This window comes from Myripristis murdjan, chromosome 6, assembly GCF_902150065.1.
Source record: "Myripristis murdjan chromosome 6, fMyrMur1.1, whole genome shotgun sequence".
Classification (NCBI taxonomy): Eukaryota; Metazoa; Chordata; class Actinopteri; order Holocentriformes; family Holocentridae; genus Myripristis; species Myripristis murdjan.
In genome coordinates, this window is record NC_043985.1 from 3,485,218 (window position 1) to 3,510,971 (window position 25,754).

A 25,754-nucleotide genomic window follows, 5' to 3' on the forward strand; every position below is an offset into this window, starting at 1 on the left:
CATTGGCATTTGCGGTACGGCTTTTAAACTCCAAGAGGCTGTTTTCTATTGGCTCTCAGTTTGTGATGTTGGCAGTAATGTTTACATTAAACAGAGGAATCGCGCTTAGAATTATATGTATATAGATACAGATATTTACAGATAAAAGGGAAGATTAAAGGGAACCACATTTTAATTTGACCAATAAACTTCCTTGTATCCTTGTATAAATTTAAAAATCTAATTAAAAGCAAAAAATAGAACATTTTGGATTGGTTACAACGGTCAGGTAATTTGCCACTGGGGATTGTGTGTTTAGGGCCAATCAGTATACCAGTTTGCTCTGGTTTTTAATTGATTCTGTTCAACGTGTCAAATGGTCTTCTTTTTGTTTTCTTATCATTTGGTTTAGTCTCATGAGGTTTCTGTGTGGTGGCTGTGCTTGTGTTTGTGAACAGATTCCCAGAGCCAACTCTTGGGTCTTTCTGTTGGTTATGGAGTGTGTGAGGGTCATTTTCCTTCATGTTATAAAATTTCTTACAAAACCTCTTGCAGACGTTTTACAGATGATCCAGGTATACTGCTGTAGTGCCTCCTTCGATGGGGTGAGCAATATTACATCCTCTGTAAAAAGCAGACTTTTGATGTGTGTATTGCCCATTTTGAGGCCAACACATGATTCCCCTGTAGGGACTAAGCCATTTCATTGATAGGAATATTGAACTGTGCAGGGCTGAGATTGCAGCCCTGTCTCACATCTCAGCCCTGGCTGGGGGAATCTGTTATTTTATTGCCATTTTTTAAACTACACATTTACATTGTTTCAATTTAGGTCACAGGTTTTTCTTCCTATCCCAGTTTCATGTCATTTTAGGAATAAACCATATTGTCTAACTGAATCAAATGCTTTTTTGAAGTCTGTCGCGAGAGACAGTTTAGTTCTTGATTTGGTGGACAAATTTACTGATAAGGCTATGAAGGGTGGACCTGTAATCTCTGGTTGTATGTCGTTTTGATACCTTTAATGGAGGAGGTCTTGCCATCGATGGTTAAGGTTGCTGCTGACACATATGCCGAGGTAACTGTTAGGATCACATTTATTCCAGTTTTTAAATACTGGTGTGATGAATCACTGGATCCAGATATCAGGGAAATGTATATTATATACATTTATACAGTTATTTAATCAGAACCACTGAGTTTTCCTGGATTGTGGGCCCTGAGTTTCAGTCAAGAAATCTTTTTCAGTGATTGGAGAGTCCAAGAGGTTCTGATTTTCTCTGAGAAACCCTGAGCATACACAAAAACAACCTAGTGTTATTACTGTAGTATTTCTGTACTGTAATGTCCTCATTAAGGCATTTAGCTGAGGCCGTCCAGACTCTTTGCAAACTCTTTGGAACAATTTGTTGTGTTTGCACACTATGTTGAGAGTTTGCTGAGCTGAGGTCAGATGAGCCAGCAGTTTGGCATTGTTCCACTAACGCAGCACCTCACTGTGAAAATCAAACGTACTGTCCAAGACTGAGCACTATTCGTTGGTGTTTAAAGTTACTAGTGAGCCCTCTGAAACTTTAAAGAAATTCACCTTTTCTTTTTAAAAATATTGAAAAAAAAAAAAATCACTGTTGGCCTATGTAGTTTTTTTTTTTTTTTTTTTTTTTGGGAAAGTACAGACTTGTGACTTTTTAAAATACTTGAAAATAAATTCATTAAATAAAATGCAATTGATATAACTTTCTTACTCTTGGCATATAAAAAGGTAAAATGATTATCATTTTTAAAATATTTATATCAGAGCATGGCTTGGTATTTTTTTTCTTCTGCATGACTATAAAAATGAACGAATTGAAAAAATAAAAAAAAAGAAAAAGAAATAAAGGACATTTTGTGCATAATGCATTTAGGTTTCAGAGGGTTAAGCAAAACCAAAAGCCCTGTCCCTGGGCTCATGGGTTTCAGAGGATTTAACGGGCAAGTCATTAGGCTATGCATGACAAGGGGAGCAGCTGCAACGGTCACACAATGCAACTGTTCAAACCAGTTTTACCAGGGATTTAATAGCTCTGAGATCATAAACTAGAAAGTCCAGACTTAAAATTCCACCTTTACACAAATAATCATAAAATTCCATTCTTTCAAAATACAAAAATAAGTCACTGGACACACATGCTGTATGAAATGCAATAAATAGTTATAAAAAAAAAAAAAGAAATAAAACACCAATAAACATGAACAGTCTGTTAGAAAGAGTTTGAAAATGATTTTCATTCCTCCTTTGTGTGACTCGTCCTGATGCCTCAGGGAACTGTATGACCCCATGACTCTTCTTCTATTTGGTCTTCCTCTGTGGTGTCTTCAGAGGACCCGTCACCCCCGTTAAAAGTGTGGTGCTACTGTTTCAGTAGGTATCTGTTGCCTGCTCGGCCGCTCGTTACAAGTCATGATGTTCACGCCTGGACTTTATTGTTGGCTCCTGAAAGACACCACGATAAACATGAAATAAGATGTGCACTTGACAGACATTACCACAAGTTCCAAGCAAATCTTTTAATTTCAGAACACTGCTAGTAATGTAATAATGACGCTAATAATAATGCTACCTGCATCGTGGTATAACATCAGGTTTATATGAGATGTTTTGAGATGTGACATACTTGTATGTGAGATGTTAAATCATGCCACCTGCATAAAGTTGTAACATTTCATTTAAAAGTACACTAAGCTGTTTTTTTTATTATTTATAAATTAATTTATAAATGCATACAAAGTGAAGCTGCAATAGAGCAGAGCATCCTATTCCTACTAATTGAGGCACTGCAGTTTCACCCTCCTTACCCAAATAAAATTTTGCTGTCTGCTAAGGTTCCTTTTTCTTTCCAGAAAAAGCTGTTTTCTTTTTCATCCCTTTGATATAAAGCATCACAGACTTAGCTGGGCAGGTAAATATGAGCATGCTGTGTGCAGTCTAATGGGATCACATTCCATATGTAATGCCAGTTGCTGCAGCAGACAGTAACCACCGCATGTATTCTCACCTGTCTCTGTGGTGGCAGAGATGCTGAAGTAGCTGCTGCTCTGCCGGGCGTCCTCGTGCATCCCGCCGCCACAGCTCTCATATTCCGGGTCCACTTGCTCCTCTTTGATTGCAATCCTCTTAGCATCCTCTGCAAGGAATCAGATTTTCACCTCAGACACTTGTCATTTGTAAAAGTACAACACTGTGCATCATGTTTTTTTTTGTTGTTGGTTGTTGGTTGTTTTTTTTTTTTTTTTTCAAAACTATGAATGAACTATTTTCCCCATAAAACGCTGTGAGTGATGTCCTTAAGCTGTACGGGTGCAAAGTCTTTACCTTTAGCCAGCTGCAGATCGAAGGAGTACTGGGTCTCCATCACGTCGCGGCTGGGTGCCACGCCCTTGATCTGATCCCGTAGCTCCTTCAGCTTGATGTAGAAATGCACTTTGTCCTGCGCACGAGGAAACTGGGCACAGCGCGGGCTGGAGGAGGGCATCAAGTAGCACACCTAGGTGGAGGGAAAGATGCCATAAACTTGGACTGCAGTCATATTTCTGAGTCTATCTCAAAATAATCCCACCTGTACCAGTTGCATGGGAACTCACCGTTCCAGTGTCTGGGATTTTGTACGGCTGTAAACCAAACTCAAGATTCTTCGCCTTTACTCCAAAGATTTCTTTGCAGAAGATTTCGTAAATACCTACCAAAAGAACAAAAAAAAAATCAGTGAGGGAAAAGACTACATGAATCAGCCATCCAAGATGTGTAATAAAGATAAGCATAATAAAAGAGCAAGACAGGATAAGTGGATAATCTTACATTTTCCATTAAAAGCTGCTATTAATGGTTTGTATTTCTGCAGCTTCTCGAGTAATTGCCGGCCTCCCTCACGAATCTCCTTACTGGAAGAAAAAAACATGTTAGCACAAATTATCATTGAAGAGACACAAAGATCTGTGTTACATTGTCTCTACCCCTTGTGTTACTGACCATTAAATTCTTTGCTGCAAGTTGCATATAATATTTGAGCATAAAATGTGGGGATTTAAGACTAATCTACTGTCTAATGCCTGAAATGTGAGAGTGAATAAGCCCCGGCCAGTGGCACAAACACCTTGAGACTGTGTCGATTGAGGCTTGAAATGAATGATGGTTTAATGTTCACCTGGAGAGGTCCTTGCTTCCGGGTGTGGTCCTCTCCACCATGTTGGTGAAGCCGATGCTGTATTTCTCGGGCAGGCTCTGGTCGTGCATGTAGTTGAGCTGCTGGTCTGTCAGACCAGACAGGAACAGACATTTCCCTGGAACACGGAAGAGGAGAGCGGCGGCAAATTGCAAAATTAAAATGAGCTTGATGGTAATGATGAAAATGCAGAGGAAAACAAACACTTGACCTTTCCTGAGACTGGATTCTGACTAGTTTGCAATCATAAATTTTCCATTAAAATGAATAATATCATGCATGATCTGCTGGCTGTACTAAAACTGAAGTGCAACATACAGAAATGGTTTCCTGGGTTGGGGTAATGATGTCCTTTGAAGGCTGACAGCAATCCCGGGTTAATACCAACCTGAGGAGAAACACGAGGGTTATTGTTTTCTTTTGTGACTGAGAACTTAAAACAGAGGAGCACGTGTGCAAGAATTGTGTAAATTCCCTCATGCAGTTTGGCACAAAACACCACCAATCTGCCTCCTCTTGAAATCAAAAGAAAGACATTCTCAACAGGTCCTCAATAGATAACTCACTATCAAAATGTCAAGATTGTAGGTAATAATGTCTGGCAGGGTTTTGGCCATAACCTCAGCCACTGACATGCCATTGAAGCGGTTGAGAACCCTTTTGGCCTTCTTGGCAGCCTCGTTCTCGTTGAGCTCCTCCTGCGTCTTGCCCTCGTCGGCCTGCTGCTTAGGAGGCCTCCCTCTCTTCTTCTTCACTGGTGTTGCAGCTAGGAGAGAGAGCAGTTTCCTGACAGTCAGCAGTGATGTACGACAGTGACTGATTCCACCCCAATTCAGTGTCAATGCAACTATTCATCTTACTACTTTACACTTAAAACAAACGACCGCTTTATGGTGGTTCAACATTTAACAGTGGTCCACTGACAGTACACATCAAAAGCACAGTCTTCTGATCCACACGCAACCAGGTGTGGAACTGATGGTGCATTTGAGGAGAACGGAAAATATAGGTGATCATGAAGTAAATATTCAACTTTTGCACACAGATTACGACCATTTAAGCACTTGGATTAGGCTGCCTGAACTGGGTAGAAAAATGCAATAGGTATTTTATGCTTTTTTTTTTGAGCTGTGAAAACCCAAAACAGCTCTTGTGAAGTCTAGTGATGTGCACAGAACCAAACAACTAAACTATAATAAGTAGAAACATTGCACTTGAAAAAAAAAAATTATTGGCTTCAAAAAACTGCATAATATTGTTTCTTTGTACATGAGAGCCAAGCACAGGTGTTTTCATATAAAAAGGTTTGATGATGTAGAGCGTGTTCCTACATCCTATAGCTGTTTTTTAAAAACTGGCTCTTTCTCCCTAACAGTTTGGGAAAGGGCTTGGATGGAACTACACAACGTCACTCACTCTTTAAGACGGAAAATGACCATTCCAAAGAAATCAATATAAAACTGATCAACTGAGGCAAGTTGCCAAAGGCTTCCTCAGTCCGGCAATATTAAGAAGAAAGAACAAAAGATATAAACTGGCAGATTTATTTTAAAAAATCAGTGTCACTGAATATCTGAGCTCTGAGACGGTCATTACAGCTTCATTACCTTGGGGTGGACCGGTGGGCTGAGGCTGCTGCTGGACACCTGGCTCCTGCGGTGGCCTTGTGAACTGGAGGTGAGCTGTGTGCTGGGCCACCAACTGCTGCTGCTGCTGCTGCTGCTGCTGCTGCTGCTGCTGCTGCTGGTGGTAGTGGTGGTGGTAAAGCAGCTCTTGGTGCTGGACCGGGGCACAGTTTTGGTGTGAGGGGAAGTCCTGTGGAAGAGGTAGCTCCTGGTGAACAGACAGCTCGGCCATGACGGGCTCCTCTCTGGAACCTTCTGCGTACTGGCCCATGTTGTGGTATGGCATCACATGCTGGGCCTTGGGGTGCTGCTGGCTGGACTGGTACCTGGGGAAGGAGGGCGCAAGAGAAAGAAGAAGGATAAGGAGATACAAGAAACAAGAAGACGGAGGAGAAGAGCAGAAAGAGGAGGCGGGAAAGCATGAGAGGTAGAGAAAGAAGGAGGACAGAGGAAAAATCCAAATATGTCTGTGGTGTTCAGTGGAGGGAGTAAACAAATGAGGGAATGTGATGCACAGAATAGAGAACACTTTTGAACATACAACATGCACTGATGTACACCTGTTTGTCTCAGTTTATTACACCAGTCTGTACCTAAGCAGCTGGAGGCATTGTTTTCAGGTTCCCTGTTTGTCACTGGAAATTATTCTCTGGAATAATGCATGTCAATATAGTGATAACTTCCATTTCATCAATAATTCAATTAATATCTTTCCTTAAATTCCTTCAAACTCTTGACTACAAATATTATATGAGTCTGGATAGACATGGGTGTGAACTGCAGTTTGGTAATTCTAGTTCATTCCTGCATTTAATCTGGGTGGTATCATGAGAGCTTCTTGATCAATTTTGAAAAAAAAATCTTGCCCATGACAGCTACAAATAACTACAAACACAAGAAAGTAATTGCCTTATGATATTGTCTGAAATGGAATAAAGGAATACAAATAACATATAAGCAAAATATATATATATATACATATGCACAAAAGGTCATGATTGCCATGAAGTGGAATGTGGGCTTGAAGGGGAGACACCCAAGCTTTGTCAGCACCTGTTTTACAAATGGAATTAAGCTATGAGCCCATCTATGAAGCCTTGTAGCCACTGATAATGTAACTGGTGGATAATGTACTAACCTGTCAAAATACAATAAACTGTCTGTCTGCATGGGTCAAAAAAAGGCAAAACAAATCTGTCAGTATAACAAATTAATAGATGACATAATCACATCACATTATTCTGACATCATAAGAGCTGTAAGATATTCTAAATTATGATTAAATAAAAATATTGACTATTAAGGTAAAAAATACAATTATCACAGTGCCATTTTTACATGTTACATTGTTATGTCATCAACTGAATCCTTTGTGAAGTAATAATGGAAACTCGTTACATTAATTGATAACATTATATTAGATTTTTTCCGACTTGTAGACGCATTTCATCACATTTGGACAAGTTATTATTGCATTATCTGAAAATGATTACATCGTTTGTGGCTACAAGACTAAATATAAGCCTTTGTGTGTGGCTAATGACAGACTAACAGACAAGCTCTGCAGGCATGGCACACAATGATTCCCTTTCAATTATAGATTGCAATAGCATTTTTTATTTATTTTACTCCCTTTCATGCATGAAGATGAAGACATCAAGGACGTGTGAGGGAAGTTCCCCAGGAATGTGCACTACCTGCAGCCTGCAACTCACCACTGCTGGAAATAATCCGAAGGAACCGTCAGTGATGTAAACTGCTGTTCCTCCATCTTTACCGCTGATTTACTTGAACAAACTGATTCATTCGGCGGTCAGACACAGTAATACAGGCGACAGAAGCTGTCTGCTGGCAGATTTATGCCGCACACTCATAAGGCACAAAGACGGCAGATGGAGGCAGTCAGTGTTATCGGAGCTTATTGCACTAACCATAACCTGCAAACCAGCGCTTCACTGCAAACAGCACTTAGATATGCTAGACAGACAGCAAGGTAAGGAAAATCACATACCTGTCATACATTTTATTATTTAGCTTTCGCGTTGGGACACGAATGCTTGGGGAATGCAGCCCAAACAAAGACCATTTAAACGTTTACCATTTCGTTTTGTTTGAGGAAGTCTGTTTTGCGAACGGAAATACTTTGTCGCCCCCTGTTGGATGGAGTTAGGACTGCTCAGACTAACTACCATGATAAAATTAGGCGTGTTAACCTGTTAAAGTAAGCATCGACCACAAAAAAAATAATCGTTACATTTTTGTGAAAGGTGTTTTATATGTACATCGAGTGCAAACACCAGTGTAGCGAATTTGGCTTCAGCCAGTACAGGCTGACGCTCGCTAGGTGGCGACAGAGTGCATATGTATGGAAACGGCAACGTGAGTTCACACCACAGAAGATCCCATCAGGCGCAGCAAAGATCGTCTAAATGTAACAGGAATTACTCCACGATGAAAAACTGGACCGCTTTCTATATCTTTAAATATCTGAGAACGTCCACATAGTCAAACTCATCTAAATCCACGAAGAAAACAAAATTACATGTATGATGAGAGTGTTGCATCTTGTTTGGCTGAAATATCTCCTGAGCTCCCTAATAGAAATCTGACATATCTCTTGTTGTAGTAGCCTGTACAGAGGGTCTGTTAACTAATTAGAATAAATTTGAAATGTCCAAGTAATTTAATAGTTTTTAACAATTTGTGATTTCCGAGTTTTTATTTTCCAATAATTGTCAAATATGTTTTAAAACCAGAATCTTCTAAATTTTAAAAGGAGCGTTTTTTTTTTTTTTTTTTTTTTTTTTTTTTAAGCCAAATCATTTTATGTACATAATGTTTAGCCAAAATAAAAAATCTTATTAATTATATAAAATTAATCTGCTGAAAATTTGGGCTCGTTAAACATGAGTAAAGCATCAGTCTTTGTTAGCTTGAAATCATTGTCTAAATTTTTTGGACAAATGATTCTGTAGATCAGACCAAGGAGAACACACACACACACTCACACACACTCACACACACACACACACACACACACACACACACACACACACACACACACACACACACACACACACACAATCAAAAAAAGTACATCTCTTGTTTATAGTTGGAAAGAATTTAAGAGAACAATACCATAGAGTACAACAGAAAGCCACATTGTGACAGGATTCCACTGATACGACTTTGCGGTAACCGGAAATAGGTACAGAGTGAGAGCTCTTACTTTTTTCATGCTGTCCGTGTTAGCTAAACAAAGTGACCTGCATTTCGGTGGCAATGACAGCTATGCGACACATGTTACTATGCTGGTGAAGAACTCTTGGATATTTGTTGATCTACTCTCTTCACTATCGGAAAAAGCGAGGTAATTCGTTGCTTATTGCCGCCAGTTATAGTGGAGTCTATAAACTATAAACTGTAAAGTAAGGTGAGTAGCTAGTGGCAACCAGCTGCTGTATAGCCACCCATGTTTCATGTTTCATGTTGCATTTCTGACAGTCTCACTTTCACGTTGAGGTTTTTTTTTTTTTTTTGTGACAGCATGGTCTGGCCAGGACAGTCAGTTCACGGTGTACCTCACACAGCGGTAATCCTCCCGTCTGTGCCTGCAGGTTGACTGAGATCGTGTCCAGCCTGTGAAGATGCCAGCCGGTGTGTCTTGGCCTCGCTACCTGAGGATGCTGGGGGCCAGCGTCCTGTCCATGTTTGCAGGAGCACAGGTTGTCCACCAGTACTACCTGCCTGATCTGGTGAGGAACAACACTGACTTCTGTAAAGGGTGGGTGGGTGAAGGGTAAAGGTGGGTGGGTGACATGGACAAAATCACATATCACAATATTTTTGACCGAGTACCTTCATATCGATATTGTGGCAATAATGTGGGGATGACTACTGGTGCTTTTGCAGAATTTACACAGTGAGATTGTTGTTCAACCGACATTAGTGATGTGAATATGATGGCCAAGTAGGTAAAGACAAAAAACAGAAACATGTAGAGCAGTCTACTAAGTTCAGAAAACTACATACCTCAGCCTTTAAAACCAATAAAAGACAGAGATTATGCCATATCACAATATTATGACATCCAAAATCCCAGACAAAATTTAGTCATATATCACAATATCAATATATTATTGATATATTGCCCAGCCCTAGTAAAGGGTACACCTGGCAGTCAGTGTTCTCTCTCAATCTTGATAAATACTTGACAGTTGAAACAATAAACTTTGCAGGCATAAACTTTGTAGACATTGAGGGCACACATACACTCAGTGGCCATTTTATTAGGTCCACCTGCACAGTCCAATACAATCCAACTATTTTTTCATATCAGCCCTTGTTTTTGTTATTCTGAGGGACATTTTGTAGATAGCGGAAACATTTTCTGCTGTAGCTGCACCAGAAATATCTGGACCTGACATGAACTCGCTATCTATTTTTGGTTAGTTGCCTGTAGAATTAAAACAAATGTGCCCAGAAATGCAAATTACATCACTAAATATCTATGTAACAGTGTTTTAGGGTGGATTTCTCCTTTAACAGCCGGCATTACACAGAGTTCAGATGATGCTTGTTGTGTCACTGATCTGTCAGTCACTATGTATGCTGCTGTTTTGTCTTCCTGTCAGAGTATACCTGAGGTCCCACCCAAGCCTGGGGAGCTGAGGACTGAACTGCTGGGCTACAAAGCCAGAGAAGAGGCTCTTGCAGCCTTAGAGAAGGTGAAAGCTGGAGAGAAACTGGACTGACGCACAACTCTGCATCATCTCTGTGATGGACACTCGGTCAGAAGGACCACTGAATCTCTCATATTTGCCAACAGCTGTATGCTGCAGCCTGCCTGGGAGTAAAGTCATTTCCAGCGCCTGAGCAAATATAAAAGGATATTTTAAATTTTTGGTGTCCTCCTTCTTTAGTGGAAAAGTCGGCAACAGCGCTGTCTTTTGACTTCTTGGGATAAAGACTTCACTTGGAACAAGATGATGTGGCTCATGCAAGTCTTCGTCCAAGTCTTTGTCAGTCAATGCATCTCTTCTGGAAATACTTGCTTTACTACAATAAGTTATTCAAAGTTTAATAGTCAATGTAAATCCAGTAATGCATTATCAAGTCACTGTAACTACCATCTTATGTCCCTATGTTGACTGTCTTCACTCCTGTTTTTTTTTCTTCTTTTTTTTTTCCAGATTTTATTTTTTTCCCTTGTCGACAAATTTTGATCAAAATTAAAAATCTGAAATAAAAAAATGTCCATGGTTAAGTATGTTTAAGTATTTTCAGTAACCTGAAAGATTTTGTTTTGGCTACGAACTGTAGCTGCTATTGATCTATACTATAGACCTACTCTACGTTATATTCTACATTTCATATATACATACGTAGGCCCATCTATAATAAACGGTGAGTTTTAGTGGGGTCCCGCGTGCTCGTATCATAGCAACCAGCACAAACAAACTGAAGTGGAAAACATGGCGACGCCGAGAGAGAAAGAAGCAGCCGATTACCTTGAAAAACACAAAATCATCGAGCTGTTTGACAACCTTACGAGCATGCTTTTCTTTCACAGACCGGGTGAGGCTTCATCTCATTCACGGTAACACATTCATCACCCTCCGTGTGCTGAGGAGCGGTACAACGTTTTGCAAAAGCGAGCAAACTAGCCAAAACGCTACATAGTCAGGCACAGAACTTGATGCTAAAGCTGGTGAACAGAACAATTTGTCTGTGTAATCCGTGAAATTACACATAATTTTACTTCATCTAGGTCGGAGCAGATTAAGTCAGGAAATGGTGCAGTAGCCTAGATTCGAGTGTATTTGAAAGAATGAGGTAGAGAAACTGGCCCATTGCAGCTGCAACCTGTCATTGAAAATAATAAAGATATAACTGTTTGTTAAATAAAAATTGAGCACATGGGGTCTGTATGAACATACATATCAAACTCTGATATTAAGTCGAAATTTAAGTGCAAAAAAGTCATGTAGCAAAACTTAGTATAACATGAAGACATGGGATAGTATTTGTGCCTATACTTACATCATAAACACTGCTCCTCTGGACATACACTACTCACAAAAAGTTAGGGATATTCGGCTTTCGGGTGAAATTTCAGGATGAACCTAAAATGCATTCTAACCTTTACAGGTGGACTTAATGTGACCTTCTGTAAACTTTTGAATGCACATGTCCAACTGTTCAATGTTTCAGTACTTTTTGCACAAGTTGCTGTTCTCTAACAAGGAGTTTAACGGCAAAATTCACATCAGGTGTTTGATGCTCCAGCTCATCGAGGTCGTATCATTAGGGAACGGCTGCTGGAGACTGAGGTACCTCAAATGGAGTGGCCTGCACTTTCTCCAGACCTGAATCCCATAGAAAACCTATGGGATCAGCTGAGTCGCCGTGTAGAGGCTCGGAGCTCTGTACCCCAGAACCTCAATGTCCTGAGGGCCGCCCTTCAAGAAGAGTGGGATGCCATGCCTCAGCAGACAATAAGTCGACTTGTGAACAGCATGAGACGTCGCTGTCAAGCTGTAATTGATGCTCAAGGGCACATGACAAGTTATTGACACTGACATTTTTTGTTGTGGTATATCCACCACTGTTATTGGCTTTTGTTTCAAGAAATTGTTTGAGATGAGGAAATCACCAGTGTATGCTTCTACTTAAATGCCCTACTTTCATGATATAATATCACTGTAGCGTGAACTTTTTATATTTTCCATAAATTTCACCCAAAAGCCAAATATCCCTAACTTTTTGTGAGTAGTGTATTTCTAAATATTCTTGAACATTCATTCTAGGCTCAAATGTCCAGACTTCACTTGTTGCCCATACATAAACTCTCAGGTTTTTGAACATTCACTCTTATTGTGTTCTTGTATTATTATCATAATATGTTATTATATTATGGTATTGTTATATTGTATTATTATTTTCTTTTTCCATGCTCAGTCCCATTTCTTTTGCTACTTACTTGTCACACAGGGATCAGTGTAGTTGATCTACATCTTACAGACAATATGTGAACTACTACAACATTCATTTACTGTTTTTTCACAGAGAATCCAAGAGAATTTCTCATAGAGAAGCTGGAGCAGCTGAGGAGCTCTAAGCTGAGGCGTGTGCCAGGGCCGAGCCTCTTCGACAGCTCCAATGTGGACGCTCTCTTTGGGATCCTGGACCCCAGCAATCAAGGACACATCACTTTTGCTCAATACAAGGAGGGTGAGTACAGGACAAGGATGCCTCTAGTTTGTAAGTAACGGGGAGTTACTAGACTAATTAACTTTGCAACAGCATCACAGTATGATAAAGCGATCTTTTCTGTAGCTTATTATTTAGTGCATATAGTCCTTAATTAACTGAATATATCTGTCATTTATCTATGATGTAGCCTATGTGTTTGAGTGTATAGATATGCAGTTTATAGTTTTGTGGATACCATTTCATTTACTAATATATCACTGGATGCAACATGATATGATATCAATACGTTATAGTTTTCAGCCTGGACCAAATCAAACGCTCACTGAGCTTCTTCTTCCATAGCATTGATGGCCCTGGGCGTAAGAGACATAAAGGAACATCCTGAAGGGGTAAATGAAGACAGGATATCCCGTGAGACGTTTGAAAGAGAAGCGTAAGAGCTCCTTCTAACATCCTAACAGCATGAACAATTATTTTAGTAGTTTTTACTTTCGAAGAAGCTCATGTTCCTCTCTTTTTTCTGTTACAGGACAGAAGGCCTGCAGAGATGCTCAACAACATATGAGCAATCTTAACTGTGACGTTATTGTGTTACCATGTTGGGCTGGATTTTAATAGAGATGCTCTGACTCAGCTTGGGCTTTGTGCTGTTTCAAATGTTTTTACGTATTTGTTTCTATGAAAATGCTAGTGTTAATATGTGTACTATGACAGTTCCTTACACAGTTTAGGTGTCACTCATTTTAAAAAACTAAAGTCTGCACAAGTTTCGGGGCTGAAATATTTGTAAATTACACCATCAAGGGATTGCGGAGAAATCAGCAGGAATGGAGCAGTTTTGGTTTGTTTTTGTAAAATCTTCCATCATATGTAAGCCTGAGGAACTCCAATCTGGGATCAAACAGTTTTATTTTTATTAAGCTGCAGACCCTCATGTGAAATTATTTTGCCTTAGGGAACCAGGTATGAAAAGATCATTTGTTTTTTTTCTGTATTATTATTATTGTTCAGATGCCATACTTGTATATTGACAAAAAAAAAAAAAAAAAAAAAAAAAAGTGAAAGTGAAAGTGGTTATATTACAACATAAATCACTCAGACTTTATGTGTTGTAACAAATTCTAGTGAATTAAATTACAATGAAATTAAGCTATTACTCATTTTGCTGAGGAACCCCCAGAAGTCCCTCAAAGACCCCTGGGGGGACCCCATTTTGAAAATCACTATTGTAAAGCAGTGGCTCTCAACCTTTTTGGTGTCAAGGACCCCTAAATTGTTACACATGAGGCTGTGGATCCATGTTTGACAATATGTAGTCTCAGGGATCCTCATCTGGTCAGATTTAGTTATTCCATAACTGTCTGCAGTGAAGACTGGTGGATTAACAGCGAAGAGTGTGAAACATGTGCAGAATAGTCATTCTTATACATTTTCTCATCAGGCTGATTTGTAGCCCATGAAATAACAGTGAAATTAAAATATGCCCAATTTTTCTATTGACCCTCTGGACCCCCCTTAAAGACTCCTATGGGTCCCTGGACCCCAGGTTGGGAACCACTATTCTAGAGTATGTTTTTCTTTCTTTCTTTCTTTCTTTCTTTCTTTCTTAATACAAGTTTATGTCTCTTTCTTTCTCTCTTATTCTTTATTTGGACAATCTTGTATAAAATTTTGAAGAATTACTTGTAACATAATAAATTCAGTCACATTATTCTCCTCCTACCTGTAATACTATTATAATATCTTTATAAAGCATCTTAATGAGGGTAATAACAATAATAATTATTGTTATTATCAGGCAGAGAGAGATTTGATATTTACATATGAAACTGTCTCAAACACTCTCAAACTTGACGCTCCAAGGTACGCATTCCCGTATGGCAGACGAGGCCCGGGCAGGGTTTGGTTTTGCAGCATTGAGATGTTGAACGCACATCAGCGGCCAGGAGAGAGGGCGTGGCCAGGGAGTGTCATGGCGTCCTCCTCTTTCTTGGCTTTCGCTTCTTTCCGTTCAGTGGTGAATTAGTGTTTTCCTTTTCAGCCGACACATTTTGGCGAGTTTAGCGGGACAAGGCGCTGCAGAGCTCAGCATGGGTACCGTCCATGCCAGGGTAAGCAGCATGACTCCGCACGTCGCCGCTAGCGGCTTGACCTCTGTGTGCAGCCCCTTCTCTGGCACAGCAGGCCTGTTTACTAGACACCGCTCAGTCATTCAGCTAGTAGGCATTGAATAATTCCCTGCTAAAGGTGAAAGTCACTTTTAATTTCACCTAGAAATGTCAGCCCGCTGTGTATGTTGTGTTTTTGCATCCATTAAGTGCCAGTAATGAGGGCTGCTGTCCCTCAGTCAGCCCTGTCAGAGGTTTGATAGCAGCACCAGTCAACACAGGTGCTTCTTAACCTAGTGTCTGAATAGTTTGGCTTATTCACAGCATCTCTTAAGGCAACCTGCCTGTGTAAACTGGCTGCTATGTGATCTGTTTCTGTCTGTTTTCACTGTTGTAATCACCCTCTTATCCCTCTTATCCTGGTGCATTTTAATTTTTTACTTGTGAACTCGTTTTTAAAAATCTCATTACGATAATAATATCTTGTTTTGCAGAGCCTCGACCCTCTGCCCATGCACGGGCCTGAGCTGGGAGTTCACGCAGATGACATTGACACCCCAGAGATAGAGCAGGATTCGAAGCAGGAGGTTCTTGAAAACAAGGATGTAAGCTTGTGGCAGGGTCTTTTTTTTTTTGGAGGGGGGTTAAGTAGTCTTTTAATGTCTTGAATTCCGTTTTCCGTTGTATAATTCCATGTATCCATTTGTTTCTTTTTGTCAAGCTGAGTCAGGTTTCTCTGGATCAGATCAACATTCCTGCTGTTCTGAAACCCTCAGTGTACTGCAGTCAGCCCTCTCTTTATACTGACCTGCAGCCTGCTGGGAAAATGGCCCAAGGAACTTTATACTTACCTGTCATACTTTGCTGTAGAGAGAAAAGAAAATCTTTGAACTACTTCTGCTGGCAAAAGTCTTGGTTAGATTTATTACAGTTGCAGCTTTCTATCTAACCTAAGGGAACCGGTCATAATAAAAGCTCATGCAATCATCTAGTTAATAACGAACCATATTCCTAACTAAAGCTGACTTCTGACTCTGACCTAAACTCTTTTATGAACTGAATCTTGTGGTTTTCAGAAATAATACATCATGAATTTTAGTAATGATTGTTTCCCCTCTAAATTGGATGATTCTTCTAATTCCATTTTCTTTCCTGTTATTCAGGTTGTAGTTCAGCGAGTACACATAGATGGGCTTGGGAGAACCAAAGAGGACCTGCTGACTTATGAAATTGCTGATGTTTTCCAGGCAAAGAATTTAATTGATGTGAGTGCACTTGAGTACAGACATATGCATTCATTCAAAGTGAGTGGCCGTTGTCGTCAATAAATTATGGTTCACTGATTTGTTTTAGGTGATGAAGAAGTCCCATGAAGCCAGACAGAAGCTTTTACGTCTTGGTATCTTCAGAAAAGTGGAAGTTGTTATTGATACCTCCCAAGGTACTGTCAACCATGTTATCAGTGATACAGCTAGACATAGAGTCTTTGTTAATAAACATGTACTACTAATATTTTTTGTAAAGTTGATCACTGAAATTGCTTTATTAATATTTGACCACTTATGAACTTCAGTGAGGCTAGAGGTACCCATGTTACACAGCCCTGACTGTGTACTGAATGAACAACTATCCTAATACACAATGAGAGTCACACCACTACTCACACTACTTTTTCTACTATTTCTTGACTTTCGACACCTGTTGTCACTTGAGACATGCATTGCATTCTTCGAAACTAACTAACAATTAAAACCGCATTTGCCATAAAATATTTTTTTTTATTGTGTTCAAGAGCAAAGTTATGGGTTATTTTTCTTGTTCCAGTTGCTAATAGGATGTGGATGTGTCTAGCTCTAATTAAGTCTCCAGTTATTTTTCATGTTTCACAAAATGACAACTGTTTTCTTAAGGTGTGGACGCTCTTCCCAACGGCCTCGATGTGACCTTTGAGGTAACCGAGCTGAGACGTATGACGGGCAGCTACAACACGATGGTTGGGAACAACGAAGGAAGCATGGTGAGCTCTGTGATGTCACAGTCTCCCCTCTCGAAGGCCTCATCCACCATCATCAGATTGTGTGCCTTTTAAGAAAGAAACTCAAACTAAGAAACTGAAGTCCAAACCCAAATGAGAAGCCTGTCTTCTGTGGTGAAAAGTAGGATGTCTGGTCTGTGGTGCCACCAAAGACCAGATATCCCGCTTTTCGCCAGTAGAGGCCAGCTTTGTCAGAGATTTGGGTTTGAGTTTTAGTTATTGTTAAATAAATAGTGCATACTGATATCAAATACAGTAAAACAAAGTCCAAAAGGAAATACTTCACACAAATGTTCCGGTATAAGTTTATTTAGGGTTGCAAGGTGATCACTTAGGGACTGTCCACTGAGTAAAGTGGCACATAAAAAAAATACAGCAGCCACTTTACTATTTTATCAGTCAGTTTGACTTAAAGAATTGTTCACAACCTCCAGATAATGGTGCACAAGTTTATGATAGAGTAGAGAAACCTACCAGGCCCAGCCAGTTTTCATAACATGAGGACTATGCCGGTTTTTGATTTATTTTAATTTTCTTTTTTGCATATTACATATTTTTGGTGTGGTGTTTCTCTTCTGGTAGATGAATGTAGAAGAAAGATCTGTACACACATGATGCTCAGTTTGTGCTGTGTTGCAGTTAAGTCACTACAAGGCAGCACCTTGCTTTGATTAGTTTGTAGCTGTGGCCCTCTTTGGTGGTATCATTATATGGGATACATGGTTACGATGAAGGTACCTGAGAAGAAAAAAATTGATCCCAAAACTAAAAGTATGGCACAATACTCACATTTCACTTGACTTTTATAACACGTGCACAGCAATCATTGACCACAATAGTGCTACTAAAAGTCAATCGCAATGTGAGTGCTCTGCAATACTACTTTTGTTTTTTGGATGTGCTTTTTTTCTTCACAAGTTCTGTTTTATTCATTAAGTACTCCAATCAAGTGTTTTTGGTTGATGAGGATTTTCATGCTTCATTTATATAAACCTATTATTGGACCTATTATCTATGCCTATTTGTGTCTTTTTTTTTTTCCTTTGTAAAAATGAATAAATTTGCTTATCCATCTCTGTAGAGTGACTATTTAGGAGACCCAGAGTATGATGATACCTTCTCATATTACAGGTGCTGGGCCTGAAGTTGCCCAACTTACTTGGCCGGGCAGAGAAGCTTACCTTCCAGTTCTCCTATGGTACCAAAGAGACATCCTACGGCCTGTCCTTCTTCAAACCCCAACCAGGACACTTTGAACGCAAGTACGATAACACGATTACTACTGGTTACTTTGTGTCCCACCTCCATGGTCCCGGGTGTGAAGGACACTGTATTGTCATGGTCGTGTCTGTCTGTGTGTTGATGCATTGTTATTTACATCACGGAAATACTAGCTGTTACATCTAAATATTAGCCAGCATGATGCTCCAGAATATTTCACATTAATGGACATTTTGGTGGTTCAGTGTTTTGAGGCATCTAACCTTGTAAATACAAAGCCACTGGTTTGCTGTAGCCGATTCTTAAAATAAACATAATCAAAGCCATATGGAAAAATGATAAAACAAGCATGGATGACTCCACCCCTGACAGTGGATTAACCATTTAGTGCTTAGGGTGACCATAACAATCTGTAGGTGGAGTAAAGGGCAGATGACTGGTTTCAGAAGTGCAGGGAAAATCCACTGATCTATAATAAAAATGAATACAACACAGATTATAGTATATAGGGAATGTTTTGAAGAAGTGAATTGATGAAGAGTATATTATAGATCAGTAGGGACATCGTTTGTCAGCTAAACCTGCGATTTGTTTCAGTACCAGATCATATTGATATTGTTACCAGTCATAAGTGAATGCAAGATATTTAGCACCAACAAGATACAAAATTACACATCTTGAATGTTTTTTTTTTGTTTTTTTTTACAACTAGTTAAATAAATTAGACATATCTCAAGTGAGTATTTCTACTGGTCAAAATTCAATTCTGGATAGATGGACCCTGATTTTTTTTTTTTTTTTTTTTTTTTAAATCCTCAAATTAACCACATTTTGGTGATGATTTTTGAAAATTATCACTGTAGATTGGGCAGAGAGTAAGGAGGTTGTTATGTCACATACTCATTTTTTGTTGTTTAAATTGGTATGCACCGACATGGACGTGTTATGTAATTATATGTTGTTGTTTTTTTCCCTTTCTTTTTCCAATTCCAGTGTCTCGGTCAACTTGTACAAAGTGACAGGCCAGTTTCCATGGAGTTCACTGAGGGAGACAGATCGAGGCATTTCCACAGAACTGACTGTAAATACTTTTTCTGATGCCTGTTTATGCTATTTTAGCACATTACCAAGTTTGCTGTCTCATTTCAATTTATGATCATTTATTTTATTCTTGTCTAAAAACAACCCCGAAAATGTTGAGTTTCTAGCAACCATACTTACGTGGTATAAACTGCACTGTATTTTGTTAACAGTGATTTTCTTGCCTGCCAACAGTTCCCCTTGTGGAAGACCAATCAAACCCTGAAGTGGGAGGGTGTGTGGAGAGAGCTGGGCTGCCTCGCTCGCACAGCCTCCTTCGCTGTTCGGGAGGAGAGTGGCCATTCCCTCAAGTCCTCGCTTTCGGTGTGTAAATTAGGCGTGCCACTTCAAGCATTACTCTGACACGGTACACTGTCACTGCACAGTCACACATCTAACACTGTGCAACACAGCTGTGTATTTGTATTTTATTGTATGTAGTTTTATTTATTCCTTCATTTCTTTGGGTAATGAAACATGTATATGGAGGTGTTTGTTCCATGAAGTTGTGGCTAAATCAGTAAAGGCATGGTCACCTTTAGTTTTTATGGACTATGGACTATGATCAGCAGATCTTAGTGGATGCGGGGAAAGGTTAATAATTCAGATATATAGACAAACACATACCACAGAGGGCTATGAAAGTGATTAAAATGATCTTAAACTGAATTCCAGATCTGCCAGTGCATCCGCAGTTTGACATGGAAGTACGCTTGTACGATTTACCACTGAAAAAAAATCTATTTTTGTACACATCCTTGGCTCTATAAATGCAAAACAAACAAAGCGGCGTGGACCAGCCAACACAATATTATTCTAGTCAGTCACCGATGGGGGTAGTTTGTGCTCATGCACAGGGTGCAGAATCACTGACTAAACCTTAAATTAGCTGTAATTCCCATCGGTAGCAGTGTTTCAAGCTAATGCTAACTAGCTAACTAGCTGTTTTAATTTTTATTCCACAGACTTAAACTCAACCCTGCTAATATTAACATGTTTGTTGGAGAGTCATATAAAAGTTGTGTATGGAAATATGAGAGTAACCATACACCAAGATTATTGCTGTTTTCCATGGATACAGGTGCCCTGTATGCATTGTAAAAAGAGTCAGTGTAAATAGAGTCAATGAAACCTGGCAGAAACAGATTATCAAAGGAGACATTGCTGCCCTGACAGTATCCATTGGTAGAATGTTTTTGGTGTTGTACAGTACTGACCTTTCTAATCATCTTCTCCTCTCAGCATGCCATGGTCATTGACACCAGAAACTCCTCCATCCTTCCACGGAAAGGGGGCCTATTGAAGATCCACCAGGTTTGGGCTCAAACAAGCCACCAGGCTTTTCTGTAACATATATAAACCCAACATTTCCAACTGTTGTACCAGGCTGATGTTTTTTGTTTATGTCATGTAGGAGCTGGCTGGTTACACTGGCGGAGATGCCAGTTTCCTGAAGGAGGACTTTGAGCTCCAGCTGAACAGAACTCTTTTCTGGGACTCGGTGAGATTCTACATTTTACCTCGTTGCCTTTTAGCTGGCGCTCTTCTCCAGAGAAGCTTAACGTGATCTAACCTGATGCAGTTTATTTTAACAATGGACATGCGGTAATATGAATGACCAGTGCTCATTTTCTGACTTTTTATATCCATAGCACCTGACAATAATTGTAACAATGTTTCATTCCAAGATCACCAACATCTTGAGTAGCCAAGAGCCAACAAATATTATATCTCCAGAATATTTTGTTTAATAGTGAAGTACTTGATAATACAGTTATTTACTTGTTTTTGACACTTTGTGTGCAAGTTGCTTATTCTCCCTCTTCCAGGTCCTTTCTGCCTCGTTGTGGGGGGGTTTGCTCCTGCCCATCGGAGACAAGCCAACATGCATAGCAGACAGGTGCGGAGATCCAGTGCACTCTCTTGTTAGGATTATACTTAGACCTGAGCAGCTAGATCTCATTTGTTTTGTCTGTAAACTGTCCAGAGGTACAACCTATACTCTTGGCAAATGTCTGCTTCTTTCTGTACATACCTGAAGCTGATGATTATTAAATATTGCACAATGTATCAAATGCTATGGCGTGCGTGTGTGTGTGTGTGTGTGTGTGTGTGTGTGTGCGTGTCCATCCACTTCCTAGGTTCTACCTTGGTGGCCCTACTAGCATCAGAGGATTCAGCATGTATAGCATGGGCCCACAGAGTGAAGGTAAGGCATTAACTTGGTTGGGGAGGTTGGTAGCCAAGCTGTTTTTCTGCTTTATCATAAGATGTAGAGTAATTTGTTAAAAAGGTAAAGCAGAGAAAATAGTTATCATAGTCATAGTTTGAGTATGTAGAAGTCTCCCTTCTGGATTCACTTTTAATTAAATAATTTGAATATAATGAATAATAATGAATATCCTGATGCAGCCAAATTAACTGGTTTACTGAATGCATTTTTGGGTAAGTGAAACAAAAAAAATTTGAACTGTCCCACTTGGCTGCAAGGTGAAATCACTTATGATTTAACGTTAAGCCTCTATGATTTGTTAAGCCATTGATTCCCGCTGGTCTGAAAGAAACAAAATCCAGAGTCAGGTGGTGAATTGAAGTGTTTTTTGTTGGTATTGCTGGTATGACAGGGGACTACCTGGGAGGAGAGGCCTACTGGGCTGGTGGCCTCCATGTCTACACCCCTCTACCCTTCAGACCGGGCAGGGGGGGCTTTGGCGACCTCTTCAGAACACATTTCTTCCTCAACGCCGGCAACCTGTGTAACCTCAACTATGGTGAGTTCTTTGGCAGCAGAGGCATTAACAGTGCAACAGGTACATTAAAGGAGCATGAAACTTGGGCAGAAAACATACAGTTTAAAAGCTGTGACATACCAAGGCGATGGTCAGCTGTTGGCCAGTGTTTGGCCATCAATGAGCATCTGTGGCCTGAGTTTTTTGTGGTGTGTTCCACACCGTTGGCACTAGTTAGACTCCTGTTGGTGGCTCTTCGGCCAGTTGAGCATGTTGAATTGGCGGCGGAGCCGGTCAGTGAAAGAGATCACTCCTCTCTTCTTCCACAACCAGAAGACCAAGAGCTAGCAATGCCCGTGCCATCTCTGAAACTTCTTATCAGACATCGTCTCGATTAGGAGGAGCTATATTGCAAAACAGTTTGTGGTGAGCGAGAGCTGTGTGAAAATGTTAAGCAAACACTGCTTTGTTTACGGTTTTGTATATCTCCATTTCCGGGTCTTCCATTTTCCCTTTTTGAATGACGAATACAGACTACTGCCCCCTGCAAATATGGAGAGTTACTTCCTCTCCCGAAGGCACAGAATGCACGTGCTCGTTGGCTGCTGGCTATAGTCTTTACAGAATCTTCAAATCCAACTTTTTGGCTCCAGCACAGGCCTTTGTTGTGGCTAGTTCTTTGATGTTGGTTTGGTGTATTTGGGCCTTAAGATTTCACTTCTCACAGAAGTTGGTGTAAAAAACAGGCACAAGCAGGGCATCAGGACTTCAGATTTACTCGACGGGTGCTCATGGGTGGGGAAAATCCGTGAGGTCAAAAACAATGGAAAATTGCACTTTTACGGTAAAGACCTCAAAAATACAGGCCCAGGCACAGCTGCGGATTGTAAAATAGAAGCCTTCATTAAGAGGGCAGAGAGAACAGGTTTAAAAAATACTGTGCAGATAGTTAAGTGGCTAAGTTTCACATTTGGGGAACCACATATGTGCCATTTTCCCAAGATCCAGTCCGACTACAGAATGTGTCTATAAATAGTACTGATACTGTGTACCCGTTCTTTGCAGGCAGTGTTTGGGCTCATAAAGAGACTATATTGCTTGGTTTGGGTTTTCTTTGTTAGGCTGAGTCTGGGTGCAAATTTTCATTCCTGAACCAGGTACCATACTGGTGAGTGCACTTTGGTGTGTATAGGTTGCTGATTGAGGTTCAGTGTTTGTGCTTTTCTACAGGTGAGGGTCCACAAGCACACTTGAAGAAACTGGCAGAGTGTATCCGCTGGTCGTATGGAGTGGGCATTGTGCTGCGTTTGGGAAACATTGCCAGACTGGAGCTTAACTATTGCATTCCCATGGGAGTCCAGAGTGGAGACAGGTATGAAAGATTAAGTTAGCTCACTTTGTCACACTAATTTCATATCTCATCAGTTACATTTACTTTTTAAGCATGTCACATTTATGAAATAACATCTCCTAAAGGTGCAAAAATGAATGATGTATCTAAATCAAACCAAAAACAAGACCTACTTTCAGTTGCTCTTTCCGTGCTGCATACACATCCCGAGTCAAATGCAGTCACTTCTCAGTTGGTTCAACACTGACAACACAAGTCAGTTATGAGTTGTATTCTTCATGTGTAGGACATGAAGAATTGTTTTTTGTCATGAGGCATGCCTTTTCGGATTTAAATCTAAATCACTTAAAGTTCACCACAATAATGGCAAGGGATCATTCCCCGTTGCACTCTAGGGCTTAGACTATTATCGTTAAAGGTAATTTTGCCATGGTGTGTCAAAACTTCACTCTATAATGCAGCACAGGAACAAACATAATGTTAGCCAGATTAACTTGACCAACTGGGCTTGCCTTAATTAGACTCAGCCCTCAGCCCCACAGCTTTGTTCTGAGTCATCTAGTTAGGCGAATCTAGTTAAATAGTGGATCTACTAGTTTTCCCAGTAATGATATTCTACATAACAAAAGTTATATTAGTTCAGGTGTACTGGGCTCCAACTCTTTTGGCCTGTCTCAACTTGCTCACTCTTTTCCATGTCTTTTGACCTACTGAAAAGATTTTAGACTAGATTAAAGTGAAAATGTTACAGTTACTACTATTAAGCTGAGGTTGTTAATCGCAGCCACTTACAATAAACAATGCAGTAGAATAAGATAATATTCCTAGATGGCCATTGCATGCAACTAGTAGCACAAACTGCAGGGGTTAAAGTCACAGCACCCAGACAATAGATCCAACAATATTCATGTGAACCTACAGTAATCATGTAGTCAAGAGAAATGCTAGGTGAAGAAGACAAAGTGAGGCAGAAAAGGTAGAAAATAAAAGAGTGTAATTTAAATGAAGATAGATGAAATGTTCTCTTGAATGAATGAATTTTAGGGTATGCTGGAGTGACTCTGCTGTTTTCCCTGAGATGTAGAGATGACTTCAACTTTGGGGAGCATGTTTTTGCACAGTTTGTATGACAGGGGTGCATGAGGACAGCACAATACTAGAAATAGGCTTCAAAAGAAAATTGTGAAGATCCATTCCAAAACAAAACAAAAGCTTTTACAGTAAAACTCTGGAACACATTTCCCACCACACAGATGTAACCACCACCCAAACATGTCCAGCTTCCCCTTATGGGAAAAATGTGGCCATAGTTAATGTTAAACCCATTAAGCAACCTTTAGAAAAAAAGTTATGACACACTATGTTACCATGCATTGAGTATGTCAGCTTCTCACGTTGTTTTGATATTAATTTGTTGTTATCCACCTCTCCTTGCAGGATATGTGATGGGGTCCAGTTTGGAGCAGGAATCCGATTCCTGTGATATCACTTTTTATTTGATCCAGAGCTTCCTCATGTTTCACACTTGAGTTTCACACAAGGGATATTTTATTGGAAGAGGGAGTCACTTGTACATAATTGATGTTGCTGCAAATTGGTACAGCTCATGAAACTATTGTATATGGAAAAGATTCCTGTCAATGTATGTATGTGTACAAACAAAGCAAGGCTTAAGTGCAAGAGTTAGAGAAGGGAAGACAACCACCAGTGCCCTTATGAGTCAAATGTAAATGTGGTCTGGACTATAATGTACACAAATAAATCATGTACCCCTCTGATTGCTTGTCTGACTGTGACTTTGTATTCGCAATACAATACTCTTCTCTGCTCATTCAAATTGTTCTATCTCTCTGTTATCACAGCATACCCATGAAACTTTAGAAATGTAGAAAACTGTTTTACTTAAGTATATAACCATTCAACAGGAGCCATAATGTGTAACCAAATGATGTACTCATTTTAATAAATACAGAGTATTTTTTTTTTTTTTTAGAATGGTCACTTGGAGCAAAGTATAATGGTGTCTGCAACAGAGGGAAATATGAAAAACTGAACTGCAGAGAGACGAGTGGACTGCAGGGGAAGACTAATAAGCATAACTTGAAGGCAAAATATAAGACGTCATTTTATATATTTTATGTTTGCTGAAGTAATGACTCAGGAAAAACAAATGGGCTATGAAAGTGACAATAAAAACTGCAGCTGCAGC

The 25,754-nt window shown here is 39.8% G+C and overlaps 4 protein-coding genes across 9 annotated transcripts; 3 read left to right on the plus strand and 1 right to left on the minus strand.

Moving 5' to 3' along the window:
* Window positions 1-2,013: 2,013 nt before the first annotated feature.
* LOC115360517 (G/T mismatch-specific thymine DNA glycosylase-like) lies at window positions 2,014-7,920 on the minus strand. Of its 2 annotated transcripts, none has more exons than XM_030053482.1 (10): window positions 7,818-7,920; window positions 5,789-6,132; window positions 4,748-4,947; window positions 4,500-4,569; window positions 4,164-4,299; window positions 3,818-3,900; window positions 3,604-3,698; window positions 3,335-3,506; window positions 3,018-3,146; window positions 2,014-2,455 (listed from the first exon to the last, which is right to left on the minus strand). In XM_030053482.1, exons 1-10 carry the CDS (start codon window positions 7,826-7,828, stop codon window positions 2,430-2,432), a joined length of 1,266 nt encoding a protein of 421 aa, XP_029909342.1. In that variant the 5' UTR covers window positions 7,829-7,920; the 3' UTR covers window positions 2,014-2,429. The 2 variants fall into 2 exon arrangements, with proteins under 2 accessions (XP_029909342.1, XP_029909341.1); XM_030053481.1 differs by lacking the exon at window positions 7,818-7,920 and adding an exon at window positions 7,522-7,647.
* Window positions 7,666-11,083, plus strand: uqcc6 (ubiquinol-cytochrome c reductase complex assembly factor 6). 4 transcript variants are annotated; one of them, XM_030053508.1, is made up of 3 exons: window positions 7,666-7,799; window positions 9,424-9,561; window positions 10,441-11,083. In XM_030053508.1, exons 2-3 carry the CDS (start codon window positions 9,454-9,456, stop codon window positions 10,558-10,560), a joined length of 228 nt encoding a protein of 75 aa, XP_029909368.1. In that variant the 5' UTR covers window positions 7,666-7,799; window positions 9,424-9,453; the 3' UTR covers window positions 10,561-11,083. The 4 variants fall into 4 exon arrangements, with proteins under 4 accessions (XP_029909368.1, XP_029909367.1, XP_029909366.1 ...); XM_030053507.1 differs by lacking the exon at window positions 7,666-7,799 and adding an exon at window positions 9,055-9,239 and having other exon boundaries at window positions 9,353-9,561; XM_030053506.1 differs by lacking the exon at window positions 7,666-7,799 and adding an exon at window positions 9,055-9,239.
* A 152-nt stretch (window positions 11,084-11,235) lies between these two features.
* On the plus strand, window positions 11,236-13,976 carry efcab10 (EF-hand calcium binding domain 10). Its single transcript, XM_030053503.1, has 4 exons — window positions 11,236-11,383; window positions 12,875-13,039; window positions 13,364-13,454; window positions 13,551-13,976. The coding sequence occupies exons 1-4, from the start codon at window positions 11,281-11,283 to the stop codon at window positions 13,594-13,596; spliced, it is 405 nt and encodes a 134-aa protein (XP_029909363.1). The 5' UTR covers window positions 11,236-11,280; the 3' UTR covers window positions 13,597-13,976.
* Window positions 13,977-14,955: 979 nt separating this feature from the next.
* On the plus strand, window positions 14,956-25,323 carry samm50 (SAMM50 sorting and assembly machinery component). 2 transcript variants are annotated; one of them, XM_030053471.1, is made up of 15 exons: window positions 14,956-15,132; window positions 15,624-15,734; window positions 16,293-16,394; window positions 16,483-16,570; window positions 17,040-17,146; window positions 18,296-18,426; window positions 19,379-19,466; window positions 19,661-19,789; window positions 20,708-20,779; window positions 20,880-20,966; window positions 21,295-21,365; window positions 21,607-21,674; window positions 22,081-22,236; window positions 23,425-23,566; window positions 24,983-25,323. In XM_030053471.1, exons 1-15 carry the CDS (start codon window positions 15,112-15,114, stop codon window positions 25,026-25,028), a joined length of 1,419 nt encoding a protein of 472 aa, XP_029909331.1. In that variant the 5' UTR covers window positions 14,956-15,111; the 3' UTR covers window positions 25,029-25,323. The 2 variants fall into 2 exon arrangements, with proteins under 2 accessions (XP_029909331.1, XP_029909332.1); XM_030053472.1 differs by having other exon boundaries at window positions 14,957-15,132; window positions 22,090-22,236.
* The last annotated feature ends 431 nt before the right edge of the window (window positions 25,324-25,754 follow it).